The sequence below is a fragment of the Pseudophryne corroboree genome, chromosome 6, assembly GCF_028390025.1.
Source record: "Pseudophryne corroboree isolate aPseCor3 chromosome 6, aPseCor3.hap2, whole genome shotgun sequence".
Taxonomy (NCBI): Eukaryota; Metazoa; Chordata; class Amphibia; order Anura; family Myobatrachidae; genus Pseudophryne; species Pseudophryne corroboree.
The window spans coordinates 328767179-328781061 of NC_086449.1; the positions used below are offsets into that span (position 1 = coordinate 328767179).

Genomic DNA, 13883 nt, shown 5'->3' on the forward strand with positions numbered 1-13883 from the left:
AACCCTGTCGCCGAGGACAAGGGTATCCCTTCTGTGGTGGTTGCAGGAGGCTCATCTATTGGAGGGCCGCAGATTCGGCATACAGGATTGGATCCTGGTGACCACGGATGCCAGCCTGAGAGGCTGGGGAGCAGTCACACAGGGAAGAAATTTCCAGGGAGTGTGGTCGAGCCTGAAAAAGTCTCTTCACATAAGCATTCTGGAACTAAGAGCAATCTACAATGCTCTAAGCCAGGCGGAACCTCTGCTTCAAGGAAGACCGGTGTTGATCCAGTCGGACAACATCACGGCAGTCGCCCATGTAAACAGACAGGGCGGCACAAGAAGCAGGAGGGCAATGGCAGAAGCTGCCAGGATCCTTCGCTGGGCGGAGAATCACGTGATAGCACTGTCAGCAGTATTCATCCCGGGCGTGGACAACTGGGAAGCAGACTTCCTCAGCAGACACGACCTTCACCCGGGAGAGTGGGGACTTCATCCAGAAGTTTTCCACATGCTATTAAACCGTTGGGTAAAACCAATGGTGGACATGATGGCGTCTCGCCTCAACAAAACACTGGACAGGTATTGCGCCAGGTCAAGAGATCCGCAGGCAATAGCTGTGGACGCGCTGGTAACACCTTGGGTGTACCAGTCGGTATATGTGTTTCCTCCTCTGCCTCTCATACCAAAGGTATTGAGGATTATACGGCAAAGAGGAGTAAGACTAGTGGCTCCGGATTGGCCAAGAAGGACTTGGTACCCGGAACTTCAAGAGATGGTCACGGACGATCCGTGGCCTCTACTTCTGAGAAGGGACCTGCTTCAGCAGGGTCCTTGTCTTTTTCAAGACTTACCGCGGCTGCGTTTGACGGCATGGCGTTGAATGCCAGATCCTAAAAGGAAAAGGCATTCCAGAAGAAGTCATTCCTACCTTGATAAAGGCAAGGAAGGAAGTCACCGCGAAGCATTATCGCCGTATTTGGCGAAAATATGTTGCGTGGTGCGAGCAGCGGAGTGCTCCGATGGAGGAATTTCAACTGGGTCGTTTTCCTACATTTCCTGCAATCAGGATTGTCTATGGGTCTCAAATTGGGATCTATTAAGGTTCAAATTTCGGCCCTATCAATATTCTTCCACAAAGAATTGGCCTCAGTCCCTGAGGTCCAGATTTTTATCAAAGGAGTACTGCATATACAGCCTCCTGTGGTGCCTAAGGTGGCACCGTGGGATCTAAATGTAGTTTTAGATTTCCTCAAATCCAATTGGTTTGAACCACTAAAGAATGTGGATTTGAAATATCTCACATGGAAAGTGACTATGTTACTGGCCCTGGCTTCGGCCGGGAGAGTATCTGAACTGGCGGCTTTGTCTTATAAAAGCCCTTATTTAATTTTCCATTCGACATAGGGCAGAGCTGCGGACGCGTCCGCATTTTCTCCCTAAGGTGGTATCAGCGTTTCACCTGAACCAGCCTATTGTAGTGCCTGCGGCTACAGACGACTTGAAGGACTCCAAGTTGTTGGACGTTGTCAGAGCCTTAAAAATATACATTCAAAGGACGGCTGGAGTCAGAAAATCTGACTCGCTGTTTATACTGTATGCACCCAACAAGTTGGGTGCACCTGCTTCTAAGCAGTCGATTGCTCGTTGGTTTTGTAACAAAATTCAACTTGTACATTCTGTGGCAGGCCTGCCACAGCCTAAATCTGTTAAGGCCCATTCCGCAAGGAAGGTGGGCTCATCTTGGGCGGCTGCCCGAGGGGTCTCGGCATTACAACTCTGCCGAGCAGCTACGTGGTCAGGGGAGAACACGTTTGTAAATTTTTACAAATTTGATACCCTGGCAAAGGAGGACCTGGAGTTCTCTCATTCGGTGCTGCAGAGTCATCCGCACTCTCCCGCCCGTTTGGGAGCTTTGGTATAATCCCCATGGTCCTTTCAGGAACCCCAGCATCCACTTAGGACGATAGAGAAAATAAGAATTTACTTACCGATAATTCTATTTCTCGGAGTCCGTAGTGGATGCTGGGCGCCCATCCCAAGTGCGGATTATCTGCAATACTTGTACATAGTTATTGTTAACTAATTCGGGTTATTGTTTAGGAAGCCATCTTTCAGAGGCTCCTCTGTTATCATACTGTTAACTGGGTTTAGATCACAAGTTGTACGGTGTGATTGGTGTGGCTGGTATGAGTCTTACCCGGGATTCATAAATCCTTCCTTATTGTGTACGCTCGTCCGGGCACAGTACCTAACTGGAGTCTGGAGGAGGGTCATAGGGGGAGGAGCCAGTACACACCACCTGACCTGTAAAAGCTTTACTTTTGTGCCCTGTCTCCTGCGGAGCCGCTATTCCCCATGGTCCTTTCAGGAACCCCAGCATCCACTACGGACTCCGAGAAATAGAATTATCGGTAAGTAAATTCTTATTTATTTTTACTGAATGTAACCTTACATGGTATAATTTTATAAAAGGCAATTTTAATTGTCTGAACAATATTTAAGAACTATGGGGTATATGCAATTGCGGTCGAATTCCCGAAATTGTCGAATTTCGGGTCATTTTCGACCAAAAAAAAAATTCGCCTATGCAATTCAGTGCTTTCCGACCAAAAAACGGACTTTCAAAATTCGACTTTTTGAAATTCAAATTTTTGCAAATTCGACTTTTCTGCAATGATATAAGTGCTGCAATTCGACCAAAGCATATTCAATTCAAGTTTGGAAATTCGACAGCAGTGCTTTTAGACAGCAAATTCGTCATTTTCAATCCGCCACACTTTGGAGGGTGAAAACAAATAAAAAAAATTTAAACATGGTTTTTTTTGTGTTTTTTTTTTTTGGGAATAGCAGATCTATTTATATTAGAAGGGATTAGGTACTTTTTTTTTTTTTTTTTTGGAGGCACAAATATTATTTATAATTTTTTTAAAATATTATTTTTTTTTTTATTTTTTTTTATTGCTGGAACGGTACAATCCGAAAAAAAAAATTGCGTGGGGTCCCCCCTCCAAAGCATAACCAGCCTCGGGCTCTTCGAGCTGGTCCTGGTTCTAAAAATGCGGGGAAAAAATTGACAGGGGATTCCCCGTATTTTTAAAACCAGCACCGGGCTCTGCGCCTGGTGCTGGTGCCAAAAATACGGGGGACAAAAAGAGTAGGGGTCCCCCGTATTTTTAACACCAGCATCGGGCTCCACTAGCTGGACAGATAATGCCACAGCCGGGGGTCACTTTTATGCCGTGCCCTGCGGCCGTGGCATTAAATATCCAACTAGTCACCCCTGGCCGGGGTACCCTGGGGGAGTGGGGACCCCTTCAATCAAGGGGTCGTCCCCCCCCCCAGCCACCCAAGGGCCAGGGGTGAAGCCCGAGGCTGTCCCCCCCCATCCAATGGGCTGCGGATGGGAGGGCTGATAGCCTTTTGTGATAATTAAAAGATATTGTTTTTTCCAGTAGTACTACAAGTCCCAGCAAGCCTCCCCCGCAAGCTGGTACTTGGAGATCCACAAGTACCAGCATGCGGGAGAAAAACGGGCCCGCTGGTACCTGTAGTACTACTGGAAAAAAAATACCCAAATAAAAACAGGACACACACACCGTGAAAGTAAAACTTTATTTCTTACGTCGACACACACATACTTACCTATGTTCACACGCCGACATCGGTCCTCTTCTCCATGTAGAATCCAGGGGTACCTGAAAAAAAAGATTAATATACTCACCTCAGCCATGGTCCAGAGATACATCCACGTACTTGTAGAAAATAACAAACCGCAAATACCCGTCCAAACGGACTGAAAGGGGTCCCATGCTGACACATGGGACCCCTATCCCCGAATGCAGAGAGACCTGTCAGTGACAGCTGTCACAGAAAGGTCTCTATAGCCAATCAGGAAGCGCAAATTCGTTGCGCTCATCTGATTGGCTCTGTGCGTCTGAGCAGACAGCGCATCGCACAGCCCAGTCCATTATATTCAATGGTGGGAACTTAGCGGCTAGCGGTGAGGTCACCCGCCGGTCAGCGGCTGACCGGCGGGTGACCCCCCCGCTAGCCGCTAAGTTCCCACCATTGAAAGTAATGGAGCGGCTTTGCGATGCGCTGTCACATCACAGACAGCGCACAGCCAATCAGATGAGCGCCACGGAAGTAGCGCTTCCTGATTGGCTGAAGGGACTTCAGTGACAGGAGTCACGTGATGTCCCGGCATTCGGGAGAAAGGGGTCTGATGTGAAAGCATTGGACCCCTTTCTAGTCCGGTATGGATCGGTGTTCGTTTTTTTGTTTTGCCAAGTACGTGGATTATCTCTGGACCTGGATGTACCTCTGGACGCTGGAAGGTGAGTATAATTTTTTCACAGGTACCTCGGATCGTCGGAGACCGTGGCAGTCGGCGTCTCAACATAGGTAAGTATGTGTGTGTCGGCGTATGAAATAAAGTTTTACTTTCACGGTGTGTGTGTCCTGTTTTTATTTGGGTATTTTTTTTCCAGTAGTACTACAGGTACCAGCGGGCCCGTTTTTCTCCCGCATGCTGGTACTTGTGGTTCTCCAAGTACCAGCTTGCGGGGGAGGCTTGCTGGGACTTGTAGTACTAATGGAAAAATATCTTTTTATTATCACAAAAGGCTATCAGCCCCCCCATCCGCAGCCCATTGGATGGGGGGGGACAGCCTCGGGCTTCACCCCTGGCCCTTGGGTGGCTGGGGGGGGGGACCCCTTGATTGTAGGGGTCCCCACTCTCCCAGGGTACCCCGGCCAGGGGTGACTAGTTGGGTAGTTAATGCCACGGCCGCAGGGCACGGCATAAAAGTGACCCCCGGCTGTGGCATTATCTGTCCAGCTAGTGGAGCCCGATGCTGGTGTTAAAAATACGGGGGACCCCTACTCTTTTTGTCCCCCGTATTTTTGGCACCAGCACCAGGCGCAGAGCCCGGTGCTGGTTTTAAAAATACGGGGGATCCCTGCCCAATTTTTCCCCTGCATTTTTAGAACCAGGACCAGCTCGAAGAGCCCGAGGCTGGTTATGCTTTGGAGGGGGGACCTCACGCCATTTTTTTTTCCGGGTTTTTCCCGTTTTTTCCCGTTTTTTTAAAATCGCGGCAAAATCCGCCAAATCGGCCGATTTTCGCCCGCGATTCTGGCGAATCCGTTTTTCATTGAATATGGTGAATTCCGGCAGCCACCTTCCGGAATTCACCTGGCGAATTTAGTCGAATTAAAAAACGGCGAAAAATTGCCGCGATTCACCGTGAATTGCATATACCCCTATGTCACCATCTAAGTTTTGTAATTATCCCTTCTTTTTCTTGAAAAGAAACTAGCACTACCACAAACTAAATATTTTGTGCAAGGCCCTAATCTTCTTATTTCCTATTTAAATTAAAATGATTTGGTTGGAACAGTTCATTCTAAGGATTGTGATTGCAATGGTAATCTGACAGTTGGTATAGTTACATATGATCTAAAGGCTAGATCCCAGTAGAGTGCAATCAAACTCATTACACACACCACTCCTTTTTGTATGCCACCTTCACAGAACATGTTCCGCCACGTGTTTCTAGATGTTTCTGTAGTCTAGGCGGACAAGTCTGTATCCAAAGCCATTCCTTTAAATTTATTTTTCTTGAGGCCTCATCTGGTGTTTGTTATGCTTCGTAATTAAAGACTGCACTAAATGGAGGCATTCTAAATAGTTTATGCTCTGCTCACCACTCCTGCCTATCTGGTTTATTACAAATGTTTAATATAACCAGCAAACATAAAGTAATGTATTTCTAGTCATTTTCAAAGTACTGGCTAAGAAGACTAATGCTGTGTCCTTCATCTGCATTTATCTCTGCCTTTGAAACATATTACTACACCTATAAATTCCTGAACATTTGAATGATTTCATAATCCCACCAAAAGTGTTCTCCAGAGAGCATAGCAGCTTCATATAGTGCACTCTTCTTTTATTAAGGAGTACTTAACACGGGATGCAATCAATTTGGCGACGGTCAGGATACTGACACTGGAATCCTGACAGCAACAATAACGACAGCTGAAATCCAGGCGCGTAGGGACTCTTCTCACTCGTGGGTGCCCACGACACCCATAGAGTGAGAATAGAACCTGTGGTGGGCGCTCCGAGCCTGCAGGGGATTCGCACTGCTCGCCCCGCTGCCGTCATTCTGGCGGGCGGGATGCCGCTTTCGGGTTTTGACAGCCAGCATCCCTCTCGCCGGAAATAGTATTTATTCCCTTAATATTAGCTGTAGGAACTACTTGTTTTGATATATTTATCTGCTGTGTATACTAGTTGGAAACTGCATGTCTCACTGTTTGTTTTTCTGCAGCCTAACCTGTTTGTGCGGTGCTCAACTGTTTTTATTTCCTCTTCAGGAGAACACTTCCTGGTGTGAAGATATGGATGGACGTAGCAGAGAAGCATCAAGGGATTTTGCAAAGGTACTGTTAATTTATGTATTCTTAAGTTGTATGATGTAACACGATATGTATAGTGTTTGGAGTTTATATGGTGACAATATGCACCCTTTAGCCATAACATTAAAACTACCTACCTAATGTTGGTAGGTTCCCGTCGTGCTGCGAAAAACAGTCTTGACCCATTAAGATATGGACTTCACAAGACCTCTATAGGTGTTCTGTGGTATCTGGTACCAAGCCGTTAGCAGCAGAACCTTTAAGTCCTGTAAGTAGCAAGGTGGAATCATGGCCTGTGCTTGTTTTTCCAACACATTCCACAAATACTCTATCGGATTGAGTTCCAGGGAATTTGAAGGCCAAGACAGCACCTTGAATGGTTCATCAAACCATTCCTGAACAGTTTTTGCATTGTGGCAAGTCATAAGGCCGCCTTCCCATATTGCATTCTGATCCCATTTCTTCCCCAGGTAAACAGCACACACATGCACCCACCCCACAAGACTTGCTGTTTTGGAGACGCTATGGCCCATTTATCTAGCATTCACAATTTTGCCCTTGTAAAAGTTACTCAGATCCTTGCGCTTGCCTATTTTCCTGCATCCAACACATCAATTTCAAGAAATGCCTATTCACTTGCTGACTCCTATATCCTCTTCTTGACGGGTACCATTGTAATGAGATAATCAATGTTATTTACTTCACCTGTCAGTGGTTTTAATGTTATGGCTGATAGTTATATAGTGTAATATAATGCCACTGACAGTTCAATATTTGTTTTAAGTTTAAAAGCATTCTCTTCAATGTATACCACTCCTCTGATTTATCCAAATGGCAAACCGTCCCAAAAGAAGCTACTGTAGAAGTTCACACTGCTATGTGCAATCTGTGATTTGCAAAACAGGATACACCAAATAATGCTGCAGTTTGTGAAATCTTTGGAATATAATAAAGGTGAATTATATGTGCATTCCATTAAAAAAAAAAAAATTGTTTACCTATGGTTTGTTTTACCAGCATAGTTTCTCAGAAGGCAAGGTCAATGCTAATTGCTGCGTGATGGTACAAAGTAATTATTGCTCCTTTTGTAAATTCTAATAAATATTTATGTTCAAGGATGACAGTGCCCCCATCCACAGAGCACGTGTGGTCATCCAATAGTATGAGCATGGCAGTGATATTATACACATTTATGGCTATCTCGGTCACCAGATTTAGCCAAGCACTTATGGCGTAATCAGTAACTGTAACCAAGACTACATTGGACAGGCATTAGTGACTTTCGTCATGAAGATTGATGCAGGACTCGGTGGCCATTTTGGTCACCCTTTTAAGTAACTTTATGCTGGTGGGCCCTTATTTTGTCCACTACCAGTAAATTCTTATCTAGTATATGATCATCAATATAATCTCAATACTGAAGTGTGAAGGATCAAACCTCCTGCTAGCAATTCTGGGTAAGTATGTGATAAGTTTATTTTGCCCCTGCTAGGTGCAAGAACCCTTGTGCTACGACTAGGGCTCACTCGATGGGGTGTGGTATGGAAGGTAGATAGTAACTAGGTCGACAGTGTGTAGGTTGACCACTATTGGTCGACAGTAACTAGGTCCTCAGGGTGTCTAGGTCGATAGGGTCTTTAGGTCGACAGGTCAAAAGGTCAACATGAGTTTGTTTTTTTGGTGTGGTTTTCTTCGTAGAGCGACCGGGAACCCCAATTAGTGCACCGTGTCCCCACGCATGGCTCGCTTCACTCGCCATGCTTCGGGCAAGGTGCCTCGCTCCGCTACCGCTTTGCTCGGCACAGATTACCGTTCCAATCGTAGTCCACGTGGATCATTAAGTATGAAAAGGTTCAAAAAAAGAAAAAAATAGTGAAAAACTCCTGTCGACCTAGAGACCTGTCGACCTAGAGACCCTGTCGACCTAGTTACTGTCAACCAATAGTGGTCGACCTAGTTACTGTCGACCTAGAGACCGGATCCCTGCTTGATTAAATATGTTGTGCTATTTATGCTGTTTCAAACTACCTAGGCTTCAGACAACACTGTTACTTAGTAATAATACATTACGTAATAATATGCAGTGATCGCGCTAAGCCCCAAAAAAATTGGGTCCCAGGGACCCCTCACTTTTAAAAATTGGGGTCCTGGCTGTCCTTTTTTGGGTTCCATCGGAATACAGGTTCTTATTAATCTTATTAATGATTCCAATATAAAAACACAGACTTCATTTTGACACTACAAAAGTGCTGCAAGTGGGAGGAGGGGGTGACAGTGCTGCTGGGCTGTGTAGCATACAGGACACTCTGCAACAGGGCTGTAAGTACACATTTTGGTGGCCTTTCGCAGAAACTGAATTGGTTCTCCTGCACCTACAAAGTGAAGAAAGAAAGAACCGTGTGCGCCGAAGGCGCGCAGCAAAAATTTAGGTTCATGTTTTCGTGGAGAAGGGGCATGGCCACATCACAGTAGTGCCGCTTGTACACACTGCACCAGGTAGGACCTCCCATACATGTTACACACATTGCGCCAGGTAGAGCACGTTACACACATTGCGCCAGGTAGAGCACGTTACACACACTGCGCCAGGTAGAGCACGTTACACACACTGCGCCAGGTAGAGCACGTTATACACACTGCGCCAGGTAGAGCACGTTACACACACTGCGCCAGGTAGAGCACGTTACACACACTGCGCCAGGTAGAGCACGTTATACACACTGCGCCAGGTAGAGCACGTTATACACACTGCACCAGGTAGAGCACGTTATACACACTGCGCCAGGTAGAGCACATTATACACACTGCGCCAGGTAGAGCACGTTATTCACACTGCGCCAGGTAGAGCACATTATACACACTGCGCCAGGTAGAGCACATTATACACACTGCGCCAGGTAGAGCACGTTATTCACAATGCGCCAGGTAGAGCAAGTTTCACACATTGCGCCAGGTAGATCACATTACACATACTGCGCCAGGTAGAGCACGTTACACACATTGCGCCAGGTAGAGCACATTATACAGATTGCGCCAGGTAGAGCACATTATACAGATTGCGCCAGGTAGAGCACATACAGATTGTGCCAGGTAGAGCACTTATACAAAATAATCCATCTTTCAGAAGATATGAGGTAGTAATGTACATTGATAATATGCTAATGCCATCATTCAATACAGTATGACTAAAATAACATAAAAAAAAACACTTAGATTTCTTTGTGACCAGTACTATTTTACATCGGTGATAGTTACGGTAAAGACACTACAACAGCAATGTTTGCAGGAACACAATGTATAGGGATTTCATTTGTCACACAACATGTATTCTGCTCTCTCAGAACAACTTTAGCTAAGGCCACATAACAAGGAGGAGGCCATGACCACAGAGCACACTGTCAGTCACAGCAGTCGCACAGCCAGGAGGATGCTATGAACAGTGCAGACCCCTCCAGGGATCCTGCACACAAACTTTGGAGGAAGGCACTGAGAGAGGGGTCCTGTGGCAGGCAGAGGCTCGGCTGTCCCTGCATTACAGGACATCAGCCTACGGATTTTTGTCTGGGCACAATCGCACATCCTCCAGCATCCACCATCTGTCACCTGTAGTGCAGGTTCGGGCCAGGTGAAGCTGGGTCTCGTAGAGGAGCGGGTGCGCGGTGGTGTACGGGAGAAGCCTGAGACTACACTGCTGTGCCGCCTCCCGCTGGCCGGTGCTGACCCTGCGCTGTGCTCTCCTCTTACCTTCAGCAGATCTCCTTCTTTCCATCCCCCTGACTGTACGGCGCCATGGAGTACTGGCCGGACGCCGCTCACACTGGGACCCGCTGGTGCTCAGGCCGGGCTGCCACGGGAAGAGCGCTGATAGCCGCCAGTGCCTGTTGCCATGGAAACGTCCCGCCGCCGCTGCACAAACACATACAGACACAGTGCAGACAGAAGGGGTAGGGCCGGCGAGGCTAAGTTGGGAGGCGCCGGCAGGAGAGGGGGCGGTGTGCGCGCGGAGCAGAGTGAGGGGAGGCGGGAGTGAATACACCCTCGATGGTCTCCTCCCCTTCCAAGTTCCTCCCTCTGCTGCCGTGGAGACGAAAATTCACTGACAGCGCAGGACAGCGCTGCTAAGTCAGAGCGCGTCCTGAGGGACCCTGCGGGTTTTTAATTGTGAGTCCCCACAATCAATAATTGGGTAAAATACGCGCCATAGCGCGTTTTTGCGATCACTGATATGTTACCAGTTTTGGGGATATTGTTTTCCTCCTTTGTGAAAAGGAGTAAAATAAAAATACATTTGAATCAAGTAATATAAATGTTGCGTTTTATAGGTTATTTACATACAGGTTATGCACTTTCCTCAAACAGAAACATAAATGGCCCCAAAAAATTCTGTTGTCCCTTGTTAACAAAAAAATGGAAACTTATGGAGAGTATATTTGTGTTTCAGACTACTAATTTCTGAATATATTTTCCATTTTGCAGCTATATGAGCTTGACACTGATCCAAAGCGGAAAGAATTCCTAGACGATCTTTTTGTGTTCATGCAGAAAAAAGGTGAGCTGAACACAGCCTGATTTAATATTTATAGTTATCAAGCTTTCTGTTGGGAAATCTTAGGGGTATATGCAATTGCGGTCAAATTCCCGAAAATGTCGAAAAACTGGACTTTTTCGCCCCCCCAAAAAAATTCGACAATGCAATACAGTACTTTTCGTCAAAAAAACAGACTTTTCAAATTCGTCTTTTTGAAATTCGACATTTCTGCAATGGTACAAATGCGGCTTTTCGACAAAAGTATATTCAATTGAAGAATGTAAATTCGACAACTGCTTTTCGTCAGTAAATTCGTCATTTTCAATCCGCCTCACTTTGCTGGCGGAATGTAATAAAATTTTTTCAAAACATGTTTTTTTTTTTAGTGTTTTTTTTATTGCTAATAGCATATCTATTTATATTAGAAGGGATTAGGTACTTGGTTTGTCTATTTAGGAGGCACAAGTATTATTTATAAATTTTTTAAAAATATATATTTTTTTTTATGGAATGGGTTAAAAAAAAAAAAAAAAAAATTGCGTGGGGTCCCCCCTCCTAAGCATAACCAGCCTCGGGCTCTTTGAGCCGGTCCTGGTTGCAAAAATACGGGGGGAAAAATGACAGGGGATCCCCCGTATTTTAACAACCAGCACCGGGCTCTGCGCCTGGTCCTGGTGCAAAAAATACGGGGGACAAAAAGAGTAGGGGTCCCCCGTATTTTTTGTACCAGCACCGGGCTCCACTAGCTGGACAGATAATGCCACAGCCGGGGGACACTTTTATACCGCTCCCTGAGGCCGTGGCATTAAATACCCAACTAGTCACCCCTGGCCGGGGTACCCTGGAGGAGTGGGGACCCCTTCAATCAAGGGGTCCCCCCCTAGCCACCCAAGGGCCAGGGGTGAAGCCCGAGGCTGCCCCCCCCATCCAAGGGCTGCGGATGGGGGGCTGATAGCCTTGTTGAAAATGAAAGAATATTGTTTTTTTGCAGAAGAACTACAAGTCCCAGCAAGCCTCCCCTGCAAGCTGGTACTTTGGGAACCACAAGCACCAGCATGGGGGGGGGGGGGGGGGGGGGGAACGGGCCTGCTGGTACCTGTAGTTCTTCTGCAAAAAAATACCCAAATAAAAACAGGACACGCACACCGTGAAAATACAACTTTATTTCACACATGCCGACACATACATACTTGCCTATGTTGACACGATGTTCGGTCCACTTCTCCAAGTAGAATCCATGGGGTACCTGAAAAGTAAAGATAATTATACTCGCCTAAATCCAGTGTCCAGTGATATTTGTAATCCACATACTTGGCAAAAAACAAACAAACGCATACCCGATCCACACGGACCGAATACTGAGACGCACTGTGACTCCTGTCACAGAGGGTCCCTTAGGCAATCAGGGAGCGCCACGTCCGGGCACTCTCCTGATTCCCTATGCGCATCTGAGCTGACAGACAGCGCATCGCACAGCACCTCCATTAGTTTCAATGGTGGGAACTTTGCGGTCAGCGGTGGGGTTACCCGCGGTCAGCCGCTGACCGCGGGTGACCTCACCGCTTACCGCAAAGTTCCCACCATTGAAGATAATGGAGGGGGCTGTGCGATGCGCGTCTGACAGCTCAGACGCGCATACAGCCAATCAGGAGAGTGCCAGGACGTGGTGCTCCCTGATTGCCTGAAGGGACCTTCTGTGACAGCAGTCACGGGGGGTCTCTGCATTCGGGGAAAGGGGTCCCATGTGTAAACATGGGACTCCTTTCAGTCCGTGTGGATCGGGTATGCGTTTTTTTTTTTTTTTTTGCCAAGTACGTGGATTACAAATATCACAGGACACTGGATTTAGGTGAGTATATAATTTTATTTTCAGGTACCGCGGATTCTTCGACATTGGAGACGTGGCAGTCGGCGTGTCAACATAGGTAAGTATGTGTGTCGGCATGTGTGAAATAAAGTTGTATTTTCACGGTGTGCGTGTCCTGTTTTTATTTGGGTATTTGTATTTTTTTTGCAGAAGAACTACAGGTACCAGCGGGCCCGTTTCCCCCACGCATGCTGGTACTTGTGGTTCTCCAAGTACCAGCTTGCGGGGGAGGCTTGCTGGGACTTGTAGTTCTTCTGCAAAAAACAACATTCTTTCATTTTCAGCAAGGCTATCAGCCCCCCATCCGCAGCCCTTGGATGGGGGGGACAGCCTCGGGCTTCACCCCTGGCCCTTGGGTGGCTGGGGGGGGACCCCTTGATTGAAGGGGTCCCCACTCCTCCAGGGTACCCCGGCCAGGGGTGACTAGTTGGGTATTTAATGCCACGGCCGCAGGGAGCGGTATAAAAGTGTCCCCCGGCTGTGGCATTATCTGTCCAGAGCCCAGTGCTGGTTGTTAAAATACGGGGGATCCCCTGTCATTTCCCCCCCCCCCCCCCGTATTTTTGCAACCAGGACCGGCTCAAGGAGCCCGAGGCTGGTTATGCTTAGGAGGGGGGACCCCACGCAAACTTTTTTCGTGTTTTTTACCGTTTTTTGTACCATCTGAAAAGTCGTTTCAAAATCCGTCAATTGGTCCGTTTTTCGACAGCGGGACTGTCGAATCCGTTTTTTATTTAATATTTCGAATTCCGGCACCCGCCGGCCGGAATTCGACGGTCGAATTGTGTCGAATTTAAAAACGGGCGAAAAATTGCCGCAATTCGCCCGGAATTGCATATACCCCTTAGTCTCCACAGTAAAACTACAGCCTTATAAATAAATATAATTTGACTTTTATATTTCATAACCAGGGTACTCAATTTTAGGTAAGGTTACAGATTTTAGATATTTTGCCAGTAGCTAGTTGTATTGAAATATATCAGCATGATTACTAAAGAGAAATATGTATATCAACATGTCATTCTTTCTTGTTAATTGAAAACAAAAATATAGGTACTTGCATTCATGTAAAATAATATT

At 46.6% G+C, this 13883-nt stretch overlaps 1 protein-coding gene across 2 annotated transcripts in view; it reads left to right on the top strand.

Moving 5' to 3' along the window:
* Window positions 1–13883, top strand: part of ARID3B (AT-rich interaction domain 3B) — a 546358-nt gene that overhangs the window by 88601 nt on the left and 443874 nt on the right. For both annotated transcript variants that reach the window (XM_063926363.1, XM_063926364.1), the window contains exons 3-4: window positions 6367–6432; window positions 10885–10957. In XM_063926363.1, the coding sequence (XP_063782433.1) occupies window positions 6367–6432; window positions 10885–10957 (139 nt within the window). The remainder of the gene's footprint in view (window positions 1–6366; window positions 6433–10884; window positions 10958–13883) is intronic.